General features: G+C 53.9%; 5 protein-coding genes across 5 annotated transcripts; 4 read left to right on the plus strand and 1 right to left on the minus strand.

Moving 5' to 3' along the window:
* Nucleotides 1–3,389: 3,389 nt before the first annotated feature.
* DL89DRAFT_266845 (uncharacterized protein) lies at nucleotides 3,390–5,023 on the minus strand. Its single transcript, XM_040887264.1, has 2 exons — nucleotides 3,770–5,023; nucleotides 3,390–3,684 (listed from the first exon to the last, which is right to left on the minus strand). Exons 1-2 carry the CDS (start codon nucleotides 5,004–5,006, stop codon nucleotides 3,677–3,679), a joined length of 1,245 nt encoding a protein of 414 aa, XP_040744255.1. The 5' UTR covers nucleotides 5,007–5,023; the 3' UTR covers nucleotides 3,390–3,676.
* Nucleotides 5,024–5,603: 580 nt separating this feature from the next.
* DL89DRAFT_138572 (uncharacterized protein) lies at nucleotides 5,604–6,056 on the plus strand. Its single transcript, XM_040883400.1, has one exon. The coding sequence runs from the start codon at nucleotides 5,666–5,668 to the stop codon at nucleotides 5,900–5,902; it is 237 nt and encodes a 78-aa protein (XP_040744256.1). The 5' UTR covers nucleotides 5,604–5,665; the 3' UTR covers nucleotides 5,903–6,056.
* On the plus strand, nucleotides 5,828–8,882 carry DL89DRAFT_266846 (uncharacterized protein). The gene is made up of 5 exons (XM_040887265.1): nucleotides 5,828–7,239; nucleotides 7,262–7,645; nucleotides 7,726–8,021; nucleotides 8,045–8,609; nucleotides 8,644–8,882. Exons 1-5 carry the CDS (start codon nucleotides 6,211–6,213, stop codon nucleotides 8,740–8,742), a joined length of 2,373 nt encoding a protein of 790 aa, XP_040744257.1. The 5' UTR covers nucleotides 5,828–6,210; the 3' UTR covers nucleotides 8,743–8,882.
* A 43-nt stretch (nucleotides 8,883–8,925) lies between these two features.
* Nucleotides 8,926–9,996, plus strand: DL89DRAFT_283241 (uncharacterized protein). Its single transcript, XM_040889725.1, has 2 exons — nucleotides 8,926–9,021; nucleotides 9,118–9,996. The coding sequence occupies exon 2, from the start codon at nucleotides 9,300–9,302 to the stop codon at nucleotides 9,795–9,797; it is 498 nt and encodes a 165-aa protein (XP_040744258.1). The 5' UTR covers nucleotides 8,926–9,021; nucleotides 9,118–9,299; the 3' UTR covers nucleotides 9,798–9,996.
* Nucleotides 9,948–13,314, plus strand: DL89DRAFT_256867 (uncharacterized protein; the record flags this gene model as incomplete). Its single annotated transcript, XM_040885477.1, has 9 exons — nucleotides 9,948–9,996; nucleotides 10,028–10,362; nucleotides 10,427–10,638; nucleotides 10,673–11,052; nucleotides 11,113–11,312; nucleotides 11,353–12,237; nucleotides 12,390–12,741; nucleotides 12,762–12,962; nucleotides 13,001–13,314. 9 exons carry the CDS (start codon nucleotides 9,948–9,950, stop codon nucleotides 13,312–13,314), a joined length of 2,928 nt encoding a protein of 975 aa, XP_040744259.1.
* Nucleotides 13,315–13,719: the final 405 nt, after the last annotated feature.

Consider the following 13,719-nt stretch of genomic DNA (forward strand, 5'->3'; position numbering starts at 1 on the left):
GGATGCGGTTTTGTTTCTAGTAATGCCAGCTAGTTGCAAAAGAATTGCCTGGCACTTGGCAGCCTGTAAAACACTACGCTTTTCGCAACAACACCTGCCGGCCAATTTGATGCACAGTGGGCTTGCTGCTTTCTGTACCCGTGCATTTGAAATAGCTACCAGCCAGGCTTTTCATCATTATTCTACAAAATGCCGCTACAACTATTTGGAGATGTATCTGCAATTGTCCGTTCCTGGCTGTACTTTTATTGGACTGAGCATATTTCCTCTTGACAACAGCGACACCTTTTCATATTCACCACTTTTTCAAAGCTATGTTGAATGCGTTCCACGGTACCTACATCTGTACACTGCATCATCGTCGCAACAAAGTTGCCCATACAAGCGATAGAATGATCCCTCCAGACCAGTCTGTCAAGAACATTGAACTCCAAAGATATATCTGGGATCCACAAAGCGAAACCCATGTACATTAAATCCATGAGTGCGGGTTCGCCAACTACAGATTCTTCAAGCTGTACAATGCCTTAGATTTTGGGCTATTCAAGTCCACTAGCCACAAGGGATTTGGGTCTCTGCAGGGTTCAACCAGGTCTGGCCCACTGGCAGGGATGTGGTATCTCCACATGAATATACCTCGTTCTAAACAGCCCTCATGGTGCTGAGTGGGGGTTGCTATTCAAACAAGTATGTGCATTTCAACTCTTGTGAATTGTTTCCAAAACGGGTTTCGCTCTATGAGGCGCTGCTACGCATTGGATTCTAATTGCGTTCATTTTTCTGTAGGTGCTAGCAATCAGAAATACAGGCACACTGCGTCGCCGGGGCAAGTCAAGCTGACATACTGCAGCAATAGGACTGGCCAGTCCTTTCTGGTGGAACCAGGTAAGTCGCCATTGAACGCCGTTGGATTTTCAGATCCATCAAGGCACTGATGATGGAGTCCCCACTGCGCATCTGACAGAGGCAATCGACATGTCCATATAGCCTAACAAGCTCTGCCTAGCCGTGACACCAGCGATGTTCTTTCCTCGGCGGGAGAGCAACCAAGCAGCAGCTGAGCTGAGCCTTCTGCCCGACATTCACACTAGTGCGCACAACAATCCTTGATGTTCATCAGTTGCCACCATACCACAGCAGCAGAATGCCGCCTAGCTGCTGTTTTGTTTACATTTCCATCACTAACTCGCTCAACGAGTATAACGATGTGACACAGGATGTTGGCTATATTGCCATCCCCGGTTGGTCTGAGCTCTCATGCGGCAATAGTGCGTATTTGTCGATTGTACCCTGTTGAGTGGAGATCAAGGTCTTCAATACGGGTATAGACCCAAGCAGCATTCTTACTTTCGACATAGATTCAATTAGCATCCATAGGCGAGAGATCCCAATGGTCACTTGGGCAGTGCTTATCTACTATGCATTCCTTTCTGTCTTTATATGAATAGTTGTTTCCTTGCACGCTTTAATGATAACCTGTGGCTCAAATAGCTGTCCTATTATTACGGTGACTGCCAGGCGCGAATAATGGCAGCTTTGAATTTGCCCCTAGAGTTCCCATGATGACACTAGCCTGAAAGCTACAATGTATTTTATATTTAGACAGAGCCACCCATGGGTACTAAGGCGCCAGCCGCGGTGGCCACTGCCAGCAATAGCCAAGTGTTTTATCTTTCAAGCCACCATTCCTTACACTATCTTTATCTTTACCTATATATAAGATTTTATAGTCTAAAAAGTGTCTGACCGTTCGCTAGAACCTTTTGAATTGGTTAAAAAAAAACTTAAGCTTCAACACGGGTCTGAGTGACTTGCTCCGTAAACTCTTTTTGATCTTATATGATATCTGACCTCGTCAGTGAAAGTAGGGTAATAAGTTGGTATTATAGTGGTCATAGGTCTCTACTAAATATCGCTATTGGTTCAGTGCAAGAGCTGCTCTCATTGTTGGTCGGCTTGATAACTTCCATGGTGTCATCATGGTGGTCATCACCGGCTGCGCAACACTCTTAGGATATCTATTTATGAGCACATTGAAAAAGCCATGTAGGTCTTCTAGCAGTCATGTAATATTTGTGGATTTATTTTATAAATTAATTTGTCTTATGAACATGCGTAAGCAGTAGTATTTGGGTCATAATGGCCCCAGTCTGTATAGACTGATTCAAGCGACTGTATCAGTGCTAAGGGCCCCAAGAACCATGCAAGCCAGATCATTTTTAATAAAAAGTTCTTAATGCTATGCATACGCAATACAGCAAAACTGAACAGCATCATTTCTCTTGTTTTGCCTACCGAATTTCTCAAATGAATATTACCCGCAGCACTACTGTCATAAAGACATCACTTGGTGGTATTGGCTTCCGTGATTCTATGTTGCCCTGCCTAGAGCAATTTGTACATAGCGTCAATATCATCAAAGAGCATACATACATGCTTGCACGATGGATATTACTCTATCAACTAGCTGACGATGATGCCTTTGACCCTGCAATATTTGTGAAAAAGGGATTCTTTAGTTCTATTTATTTATTTATCTATCATAACCTGAAGGCAAATACCACAATATCTGCCAAGGATTTCGTTAACTGGAAGGACAGGTCAGAACTGTTGAGCGCAGATTTCGGTGGTGTAAATAGATATCATATTTATGATTATCTATTACATAATGGCGATATCGAGCTACATGGTGTATGTGAAATGAATCAAGTAGCGACATACGTGGATACCGAGCTGATGACAGCATACAAGAACAACATTGTGTTGCACTATGGCACTTGCCTACAGCGGATTCTGGCCAAATTGATTGATATTCGCAGCCGCAAAACCACACTGCACAGTACAATGGGCAATGTGTCCAAGGCTGAGTTCAATAATGCATGTCAAGTGTATATTTATACACCTGCACAGAAGCTCCGCCAGGCAGTTGCCTCTAGGCGCCCTGATCTCAGTGTGCTCACCCCACCGATGCTTGCAATCTACAGCAAGCTGGCACCAGTCCTTAATGCCTATGATGCCAAGTACAGGCGGGCATATTCGTCCCGGCTCTTGAACCGCGATCTCGCAGCAGTTCTAAACTTCAGATTCATTTTCCAGTCACTCTGTGATTCAGGCAGTATTCCTGAACGGTTCCGTCGTTCTACGGCCATTTCTGCCAATGCTTTTGGCACCACCCCTGCAACAAAGAACCCGTGCAAGAGGCATGCAGCAGCAGGCGATTCTGTTGCCAGCAGCAGCGAGCCAGCGCTGAAGCGCCTGCGCTGAGCAGGCCATCAAGATGGGAGATGTCCATGACCGCCATTGCACCAACAACCATCCAACACGTTCAAATGACTGGTTCGCCGTGATGCTCTTATCGACATGTCAGCCCATGCTGACTAGCAGCCGAGCTTGCATCGCGAGCAGAGCATTTCTAGTATATTGAAATAGCCATATGGATATTGCCATGAAGTGAAGTGAAGTGAAGTGAAGTGGGCTCTACTTGTATGCAAGGCGGTAGCTAATGTGCTCTTCTCCTGGTGCATAGCTGCAAAGCTCAGAGAAGCAGCGATCTTGAGAACCAAATGAGGTCCTCAGGCCGCCGGAAAACTATATATGTAGAATTCATATTTCACCGTATATACCGGGCGACGGAATCTCAGCCGACCGCTCGCTTATCGATTGCGTCGTCCATAGCTCAGAATCCTATAATGGCTTCAAGGGCGTATTAGCATGAGGCGCAGTTGAATATACACATGCAGCTCAAGGCAATCAGGTTTGGCACACTTACCATAGCGCATCTGGCGGTCCTTTTTCGCCTGACGGGTCTTCCCCTGAGCCGCCTTCACCTGAGCCCCCTGCTCCTGCGACTGCATGGCAAGGTACATGATGTTGTGCTTCTGCTTCTGCTTCTTGCTGATCTGGTCAATGTCTACAGCACCCTTGTGAGGCACATGCGGGCGAGATGACGCAGCAGCAGCAGCCTGAGCAGTGCGGGCATCAAAGTTCTCTGTGTCAGCAAGCTGGGCTTGCTGAGAGACATCCCTGACTGCATCTGCGCTGATCCCAAATGCCTCGCCGCGCCTGAACGCCCCGCGGCCAATAAGCGCCTCCAGGCTAGCATCATCTATAGCAGTGGCCAAGGGCTGCTGCTGATCGCCGTCTTCGTTCTCATGCTGCATCTCGGGATACAGCTCTGCAGCATCGATGTATACACCGCTGGCTGTGTCGTAATAAAGGTATTGATTGGTCATGTAATCGTAGTAGTATCCGCTGGCTGCATCGTATACAAGCCAGGAAGCATCGTGTTGGCTTTGCAGGGCATCCGGAGCATCGGAATCGTGTGCACTCCCCGACCCGTCCTGCTCCGGACGCATATCATCGGAATATGTGACGTTGCATGGGGGCTCCGACAGCGTAAAGAAGGGGCTGGCTGAGGGTTCAGCAGACTGTACAGATGAATGGGTGGCCATTGCTTCTGATTTCTCTAAACTGGGTGACTTGGTGTGACGCTTTGTAGCCTTGTCTGTTCCTGGATGGCCTAGTGTGCGTTTCCTGGATGCTACAGAGTGCGGGACCAACACAGGCGGGACGTGGTCTGAGTTGGTTTGCTGACCGCGTACGCCAGTATTGTTGCCTTGCTGCTGCTTCGATGCACTGGATGCAGTAGCCCTAGGGGCAGGTAGAATACTGGCTAGATCCGAAAACTCGCCATGCTTTGCGCTGGGCACGTCCGACTTGTCTGTATACTTCTCTTTCACTGTCGCCGACACACCAGCAGCGGGGTCGGGCCCGGGTGGCAAATCGGCAACAATTTGGATTTCGTTGCTGCCGGCCTGATGTGGCGACGTCCTCGGAGGCGGCAAAATCTCCGCCAGTTTTGTGTCGAGGGCACGTGACGGCTGCGTGGACTGCCTTGATCCTCCTTTCTTCTCAGTTGTGGCAGGGGGTCTACGTGGCGCATCGGACTCTGACTCTGAGGACGACTCTGACGACGATCCGTATCCAAGTGCTAGTGATAGGCTCATTGTATCATATATGTTGCTGTAGCAATGTGTTTGCTGCTGTATGTACAGGTGCGTGTTGGCACAGCACACCATCCAAGCGAGTAAACCAACATTATGGTCGGCCATGCAGGAGTTGAAGAAAGCCCGGTATTGCCACGTTAGTTCCATTGCCCATGACCCTGTCTATATACGATAGCTCCTACCCATTAGGTTTAGGCAGCTGGTGTTTGTCTGGTGGCAGGTCTGCTACATTGGGGAGGGGGAGCATCGCTGCTGGGCTCTCAAAGCAGCTGGAAAAGCACTTGTGGCGAGGGGTTGAGGCATAGCAGCAGTCAACCATGGTGTGTGTAATTTGGGGCACCTCGAATATATTCGTTTGGTCCTCAGAAAACAAGAAGGCATGCTTGGCAGAGTCCCTTGGGCGGGTTGCAAGCCCAGGCAGGATGGAGCCCTGCTATTGCCACGCAGCATATGCTGAAGATGGGAAGGTATGCGCCGTAGCACGTCAGGAGCAGGAGCAGTGGAAATTGTTTGGCCTCCAGACTGCCATTGGCAGTAGGCGCGCCGGCTAGTGGCGAATGGCCACGTCTCATCACAACGACGCGGTTTCTCTTCCTGTTGGTACTTGGATTTGCACTTCTTCACAGCATTGCTTTATTTTTATTTTTTTCCTAGTTGGCATGGAGTTCTTCAAGCGTTACAGCGCAATTGGCGGTGGGCAACAGCAGTCTGCATCTGAGACCATTCAGCGCCTTGCAGACCGGGTTGAGACGTCGACTCTGCTTGAGGACAAGCGGGCGGCAGTGCTGAGTCTCAAGGGCCTGTCACGCGAATACAAGAAGGTAAGAGCGCACGCCTGGCAACCAGCACCGACTCTGGCGGTTGAATGCATAAAGGTGGCCAAGGGCTTTGCCTAATCTGTAATGTCGGTGCTGCTTAGGAAATTGGGGAGGCCTCCTTGCCTGCGTTGCTGGCTGTGCTGAAGGAGGACGGGGAGGACCAGAACCTGGTCAAGGCTATTCTGGAAACACTGAACAACCTGTGCACGCGCGATGCCTTGCGGGACGCTGACCACACGGGAGGGCCAGGCGAGGACCCAGTTGCAGACCGATTTGCGCAGACGATAATTGACGACGGAGATAATATCTCGACTTTCCTGGAGCTGCTGGGCGACGCCGACTTTTACGTGCGGTTCTACACTGTGCAGCTGCTGGGGCTTTTGCACATGTATAGCGGCGAGCAGGTGCAGCAGGCAGTGCTGGTATCACCGACCGGAGTCGGGCGTCTTGTGGACCTCCTGACCGACCAGCGCGACATCATCCGCAACGAAGGCATTCAGCTGCTGATTGCAATGACCGAGAGCAACGCCGATATACAAAAGATTGTGGCATTCGAAAATGCGTTCGACCACCTTCTGGCTATTGTCGGCGAAGAGGGCGGTGTGCGTGGAAACATCGTGGTGCAGGACTGCCTCCAGCTGCTTCACAATCTGCTGAACTACAATATTTCCAACCAGAACTTTTTCCGTGAGACATCAGGTATCCAGAGGCTTCCTGATCTGCTGATCACGGATCCGAGCCAGACGGCGGGTGCTGCGCAGCATGGCCAGCCCGACAACGGCGAGGACTTTGAATGGACGGCTCAGCATGCGCGCAACATGCTCGTGGTCCTGGATGTCATCCGTATGCTGATTCAGCCCGGAAACACCAACACGGAATCCAACCAAACGGCGATGCAGCAAAACGGCATTATCCCGCCACTACTTCAGCTGGCACTGGCGTACGAAGCCCCCAGCAGTGTGCGTGCCCAAGCCCTGTACGCAATTGGTGATATCATCCGGATGCATGCGGCTAACCAGGGGCTGTTCCAGCGTATTCTGATCACGGCAGCACAGGCTGATGACGACTCGGAAGATGCCAGCGCGAAGGCTATCCCCGAGCCGGCGGTAGCGATAGTCATTCGGCTTGCCGTCGGCGCGCGCCCTTCCAGCGTGCCTACGAATGAGTATTACATTGTGCGGTCGGCTGCTGCTTACTTGGTGCAGGCGTATGTGGGTGGTAACCCTGACGCCCAGCTGGCGCTAGCAGCAACTCTGACGCCTCCAGATGGCACAGGCAGCTTGGGCAATCCTGATACGCATCAGTCTGCAGGGTCTCTCATCGTCTCAGTGCTGCTGGACTGGCGCGATACGGGAAACGACGACGCCTGGCGTGTGTGGCACGCGTCGCTGTTGTTGTCGACTGTTCTGCGTGGGGTTTGAGCAGTGCAAATCGCAGGCGCTGCGGGTGTCGCTGGGTGACGAGTCCAAGGGAGAAGATCCCCTGCCGCTGATCAACGAGCTGCTATCGCAGGCACGTCATGCGACACAGGAGTCAGGCGACGCCCGCATTTGCATCGCGCTGCTGGCGCTGGTATGCGTGTGGGTGGTTGATTTCCCGCAGGCGGTCACAACTCTGCTGGACGAGTCGTCCAATACGTCGTTCTTGGTCGAGCAGATCAACGGGTCATCGGGCAGTCAATACGCTTGTGCAAGGCGTGGCCGCGTTCCTGTTTGGTCCTTATTTACCAATTCGATGTCGCGGCCGACTCGCCCTGTGACACGCGAGCAGCTGTACCCGATCCTCTCCAAGCGGGTGGGAACCGACCAGCTACTGATCCGTGTCCAGCGGACTGCGGGATTCTAAAGAGTTCCAGTACGCGCTGGGGTTGACAGCCGGCACCCATTCAAATGCATACGGAGGATGTTCCGAACGAGCTGTTCTTTGATAACGTATTTACCGATCTGTTCCGTACGCATTACGAGGCATTCCGCGCTGCTGTGCGCTTGGGGCCACAGGAGACACAGGCGGCCCATGCCAACTTTGCGCACCTCCAAGGAGGCATGGCGGGATATGCTGGATCGGGCTCGCTGCCAGGCTCGGTTCCCGGAACGCCGCAATTGAACCAGGGGAGCATGTCTCGGTCAATGTCGCCTGGCGCCGTGCTGGATTCTGCAGCGGATGACAGGCCAGCAGTGCCTAGTGTTCCCAAGAGCCAGTTCGACGCTTTGGATGGCTAAGGGCGCGTGAGCTGACAGCTGAGGCCGAGCGATTGAGCCAAGCGCTGGCGGAGCAGCGGAAGGCAGCTGATGAGGAGCGCCAGCAGCACAACGAGGATAAGGCAGCCGAGCAGCAGGCGCACGTGCAGGAGCTTGAGGTACTGCGCGCGCAGTTGGCCGATGCTGAGGCCAGGGCGACGCAGGGCCAGTCTTTGGCTCAAGACAATGCCGGTAGCGAGGAGAGGCTGGTGGAGCTGGAGCAGAGGCTGGCAGAGCAGACTCTGGATGCCGAGCAAAAGCAGGCGGCGTGGAATGCTGAGCGCGAGGAGCTGGCACGCAAGCTGGCCACCGCCGAGAAGCAAGTGGTTAAGGCAGCTGCCGCTGGTCGCAACCTCAACAAAAAGAAGGAGATGCAGCAGGCCAGTGCTATCGAGGCGCTGGAGCAGGAGCTCCAGGAGAAGGACGCCAAAATCAACGCGCTTGCTAGCGAAGTGGAGCAGCTAAAGCAGACCGCTGCCGAGTTGGAGTCAGTCGATGAGCTGAAGGAGCGGCTGGCTACTGCCGAAAAGGAGCAGGAGGACCTGTTGGTTTATCTGGCCGACCAGGACCAGCAGGCCAAAGAGTATCGGAGACATGCTGCGCAAGTATGGAGCAGACATCCCGCCTTCGGACGACGAGGACGAGGACGAGGACGAGGGCGCGACAGATGCTGAAGAATAAAGTCTCCCTTAAGCCTGGTGTTCAAAGCATCAATTTCTAAACCCCGCAGGTACTAGCTTTTCTAAGCCCCTAGCCAGAAATTAACAACACGAATGTACCGGCTCGGCCGGCTCGGCCGGCTCGGCTGGCTCGCGAAAAAATGATCCTGCTCAGACATTGTTGCACGACAACATCGCTCGCTATTTTGTCTCTTCTCAATCCCCGCTGTTCGGCATTTCCCACTTCAATTCGGCTCTTTCCTTGCTACGAATTCTGCAAGACGTGAATACTTTTGGCAACGTGAGTGCTTACCTGCCTCTCCCAGCATTCACTGTTCACAAGGAGGAAAAGGAACATTGCTAACTGCTGCATTCACGCCCTTGTTTGTGATTTTAGAAATCTCTCGCTACAGACATGAGCAACAGCACGGTGGGCATGACGGGCCCGCCCCCACACCCCAGCGCGCAGCTAAGGCTTTTTCAGACTGTGCCGCTCTTTGTTGACAACCTTTACCCGTACTCACGCACACACCCGTTTCACACAGTTCCGTCGCCGCATGGTGCCAGCTCCTGCGCCGTATGCAGCCCAGACATGAACAGCTAGCAGCACATTTGGAAGGTGGTGCGGTGTGCTCGATTTACGTGCTTCGGTCGCAGCCCGATGCCAGCGTGCAGTGGCGGCTGCTTGCCGACCGTAGAACTCTCGAGCTGCGTTCCGCTGCGCTGGGTCCAGTAGTCAAGAATCGGACGGCAGCCTGCATCCTACAGAGATTACGCAGAGCGCTGCATCGTCGTGGCGATTTGCGATCGCAGCTGCTCCCGACCTGTGGTCGTTTCGGACGAGACTACTGCCCATGGCGTGGCAAGGGTGACGGTTTCAGTGTGCACAGTCGACGGCACTGTCTATCAGTTAAGATTTGGCAATGTGCACGACAATCGCAGACCCTGAGCTGGACGCTGTCTGCACGCACAACCTGGTATCGTGCCTTCTCATTGCAAGGATGCAAAGTCACTGCCCGGCAGACAACCGGTAGCACTGGAAGGCGTTGGAGCCAGCATGCTGGCAGTTGGCTGTAGAGACAGTAGTCTGGTGTGGCTAACGCTGCAGCGAAATTCCCGAAGGACTGCAAGGGGATATGAGCCGGTTTGTGTCCGAATCAGTATCAGGAGCACAGGGAATTCTGACGTCAGTCAAAGGTATTTTTCCACGGATGCTCAGCGGCGAGTATGGCCATGATAGCGAGTCCAAACGAGCTTGTTTCGCTTGCTACCACTCGTGCGCCTGGCAGCACTGCGCGGCTTTGCAGTGACACTGAGTCGAGACCGCAAGCTCCGGTTCTGGACCAGTGCATGGGCAACCACCCTCCAGCACGAGGAGCAGCTACCCCTGTTGGATCTATCCGGAAGCACAGTCTCTATTGAGCTTCGGGACTCTCCGCAGCAGCAGCTTGACCCACGTGTTGGCAACTACATTCGTATTGTATCGGAAAGCCGATCGGAATCAGCCGTCGAAGGCTGTTGCAGCCCCTCGTTCTGCGTGCTGGTGTTTGTTTGTGACGAAGCAGCGCCCTACTTTATCATGTTCCACGTTCTGGGCGATGCGCAAGGTCGGATCACAGACGTCCAACCTGTCATGCGCAAGGTGTGCCAGGAGATGGGTGACGCGAGTCAGATAATGGCAGGATGACGAGCTAATCGACTTCCAGGTTTCGCAGCACGATGGGGTGGTACGTGACGGCCACGCAGAGGACTCACAAGCATACTGGACATTGTGGGCGCTATGGAAGCGGTCTCAGGAGTCAGTGGTCGCCTACTCGCACTTTATTTTGCACCACAGCGGAGCAGGTGGGCTGAGGTGCGAGGACCACCCGATTTTTGGCAAGCGCTGGTACACAGCGATCTCTCCCTGCAAAAGAGCGTGCGTCCAGATAGCAGTGGGGCACGGGATCAAGGATATCGAAGCAAGGCTGGCCCAGACCGTGGATACTGGTGGCCAAAGTGGGAGAGTCGGATAGTGGTGTGCAGCCGCTTGATATTGAAAAGGCGTTCTTGGACCATTTGTTTAACCCGTCGCGCTTCGATCGTGGTGTGCTCGAGCATGCTCTTGATCAGTACATGGCGTGGGCTAGCGGCCATGGGTTCGACCTGCCTGCAGAAACTCACGAAATCACAGCGTCGAGTCTGCGGCTGCGCCAGCGTGTTGCCAGCGCTGTGGGCTCATTCCTGCAGGTGCAGACCAGCCCCAAAGATGGCTCCATGCTGGTGGGCGAGTACCATCGGTCGTTATTCACCGAGTGGATGCGGTATTCAACTCTATGTGCGCGAGTCCAGCGTACGTGCAACACGCCAAAATCACTCGCGGTGTGCGAGTCCACCAATATGGTGTGTGCAGTAGGCGGCAATGCGCTGCACGTCGTCCAAGCAGCTGACGAGGTTGAGTGTATGCGTGCCATCATGGAGAGTGATCCGGCGGCGTCGGTTCTGCTCAGTGTTCCCGAATACATGGTTGCGCAGTCATATCCGCTACTGGCAAAGAGCAATGCGCGCGCTGAGATTGCACGCTTCTTGGCTGCCTCGTCGTATTTAGCAGGCGTGATGCCCAAGGACAAGATGCTGGCGCTGATGGATGAAGGTTGCCCGCGAGCCTAGCATCTCAACACTGGTATCGTACGAGGTGCGCGCAATGGAGCTGTTCGAGAAACATGTTGCCGGCTCGGTTTCAGCAAAACATGCCCAATATGTCGGTCGCATGCTTGGCTTGTGCCGGGCGCCTGGCGATACTGCCTGCCACATTCTTAGCGCGCTGATTCCAGTCTACAGAATTCGCCAGGCCCAATTGGCGATGCAGAAAAGCGCGTTGAAGTCGAGCTGCACCATGGATGGCCTGCTCCTTTCTGGCTTTGCGAAAGCTAACCGTGCCCGGCTCGAACTCTCTCGTGACCTTATGCTGCTGCTGGTCTGCGCTGTGTACTATTGTGACCGGTGGTGGTCTGTGAAGCTACACAACATGCCCGAGCTGCTGGCGATTTGCACCAAAGCGCTGAACCAGTTTGCGCTGATCCAGTGGGTGGCTGACCAATCGTTAAACTCGCCCAGCGGTGCCGTCGATGATAGCACGGGTGATGGATTCCTGGGCAAATTTTCGGTGCTCAACATTGACCTTTGCAACGACACGACACTCAGCCATAGCGCCGAGGGAGGGGGAGAGACGAGCAGCTCCGAGTTTGTCTACAGTCTTCTCCACGACATTGTCAGTCGCAACTTCTCACTGCACATTGTTGACCGTTCGCGTGCCTTTGCCGACATGGTGGCAGATGGTGTGCTTCAAATGTATGCCCATCTGGGCGTTACAGGCCCGCAAGGCCCAGGGCTGCAGGCACGCGGCACCCTTGTCGAGTTCGCTGCCAAGCTGGAGAGGTCGGCAACGGCCGAAGTGACCGAGGGCTTCTTGCAATTCCTACCCAAGAGCACTGCACTCAGCTTCCTCAGTGGCCTGGTCTCGATGCGCCTGCGCGAAGTTCGTCATGGCAGCAGAGTTGTTTGCCAATGCCGGCGTTGCTTTTGCACAGACATCTGACTGCATCATACAGGGAGTAGATCTGCCACACGTGCTTCCCGCTAAGGTCCTCCAGTCAGGCGGCGCTTCGTCATACTACCGCTATATTGCAGACATGTTTGAATCTGGCACATCAGTTTGAACATGTCGGTCGCTTCTGCCACTTGGCGCTCGAGGCGTTGCAGGAGGAGAGTCGGATGGACGGTTTCGAGCTTGATGAAGCCACAGCTTTTGATCTGCGTCGCGATCTGTGGTTCAAGATATTCCACGCCGAGCTCGAATGCGCCCACTACGAGGATGCATATATGGCTATGATGGCTATCCCCGATAAGACGCTGCAGCTGGACTGCTTGCGGCACATGCTGGGCGTCCTGTGCGAGCGCGAAGGCGGTGTGGCAGTCCTGTGCCGATTCGGATTCCCAGGCATGCAGGAGGAGGTCGAGCGCAATCTGCTGTTCAAGGCACGTCACGTTTGGGCTGGACAGGCGAGGTCAACTATTACAAGATCCTCTATGCGTTCCATGTCTACCGTGGCAACTACCGCAATGCTGCCTCGGCCATGTACCAGTATGCCTGCCGCCTCGGCCAGCTCATGGTGCGCGAAGGTGACTTTGCCTCGATGCTGGTCGATCAGGGCCAAGGCGCTGCTGGCGTGTATCAACAGGCTTGCAGCTTGTTGACAAGCAGTACGCGTGGGTGGTAGTTGGCCACGATGGTGGGTTAGGGGCGGCCTCGGGCAATAGCCGCAAACGCCGCTGCATCGCTGTTGGACGCTACGACGCTGGGACGAAAGGTCGATGGCATCGACATCGTCGAAATAGACGACATCCGGCGGCGAGTATGCCCTGTGCATGGCACGGATCACACTCGGCGCTCACTTTTGGCGACCTGTTTTCGCGCGATGTTGCCATGGAGCCAGAGGATGCGGTTGCTCTGTTTGTCAAGGCAGGAATGTACGATAGCGCGGCGACGTTTGCCAGACACTGTCGGCTTGAAGCTCGACTTTGTCCTGACATCGCTAACGATGAAATGCCTTGAGCTGTCGTCCATCGGCTCGGCGACTGGCCAGCGCGAGGTCACGCAGGAGGCATTCTGGGAAAACGAGAGGATCGCAGAGACATCAGGAACACCCTGCTGAGCGCGCATGGCATCTACTGCAGCACTACCTCAACAAGCATGACAGCCAGCCTGACCGGCTGCTTGTGGCCGAAACCATTCTCAAGGCCGAGGATGACGCCGAGTTGCCGCCGTGGCTGGCGGCACCGCTCTTGCTATCCAGCCCTCAGGACCTTGTTCGGTTGTGTCTCCGCAACGGTTGTGTTTCGGAGGGTGCTGGCTTTTTGTTCCAGCACATCAACAATCTACGTGCTCGAATCTTGTCCGACTCCAGTGATAGCAAAGGGACACGCGAGTTCTGGCTGCCATACCAGCTGGTTGATCAGA

This window comes from Linderina pennispora, assembly GCF_002104995.1.
Source record: "Linderina pennispora strain ATCC 12442 chromosome Unknown DL89scaffold_5, whole genome shotgun sequence".
Lineage (NCBI taxonomy): Eukaryota > Fungi > Kickxellomycota > Kickxellomycetes > Kickxellales > Kickxellaceae > Linderina > Linderina pennispora.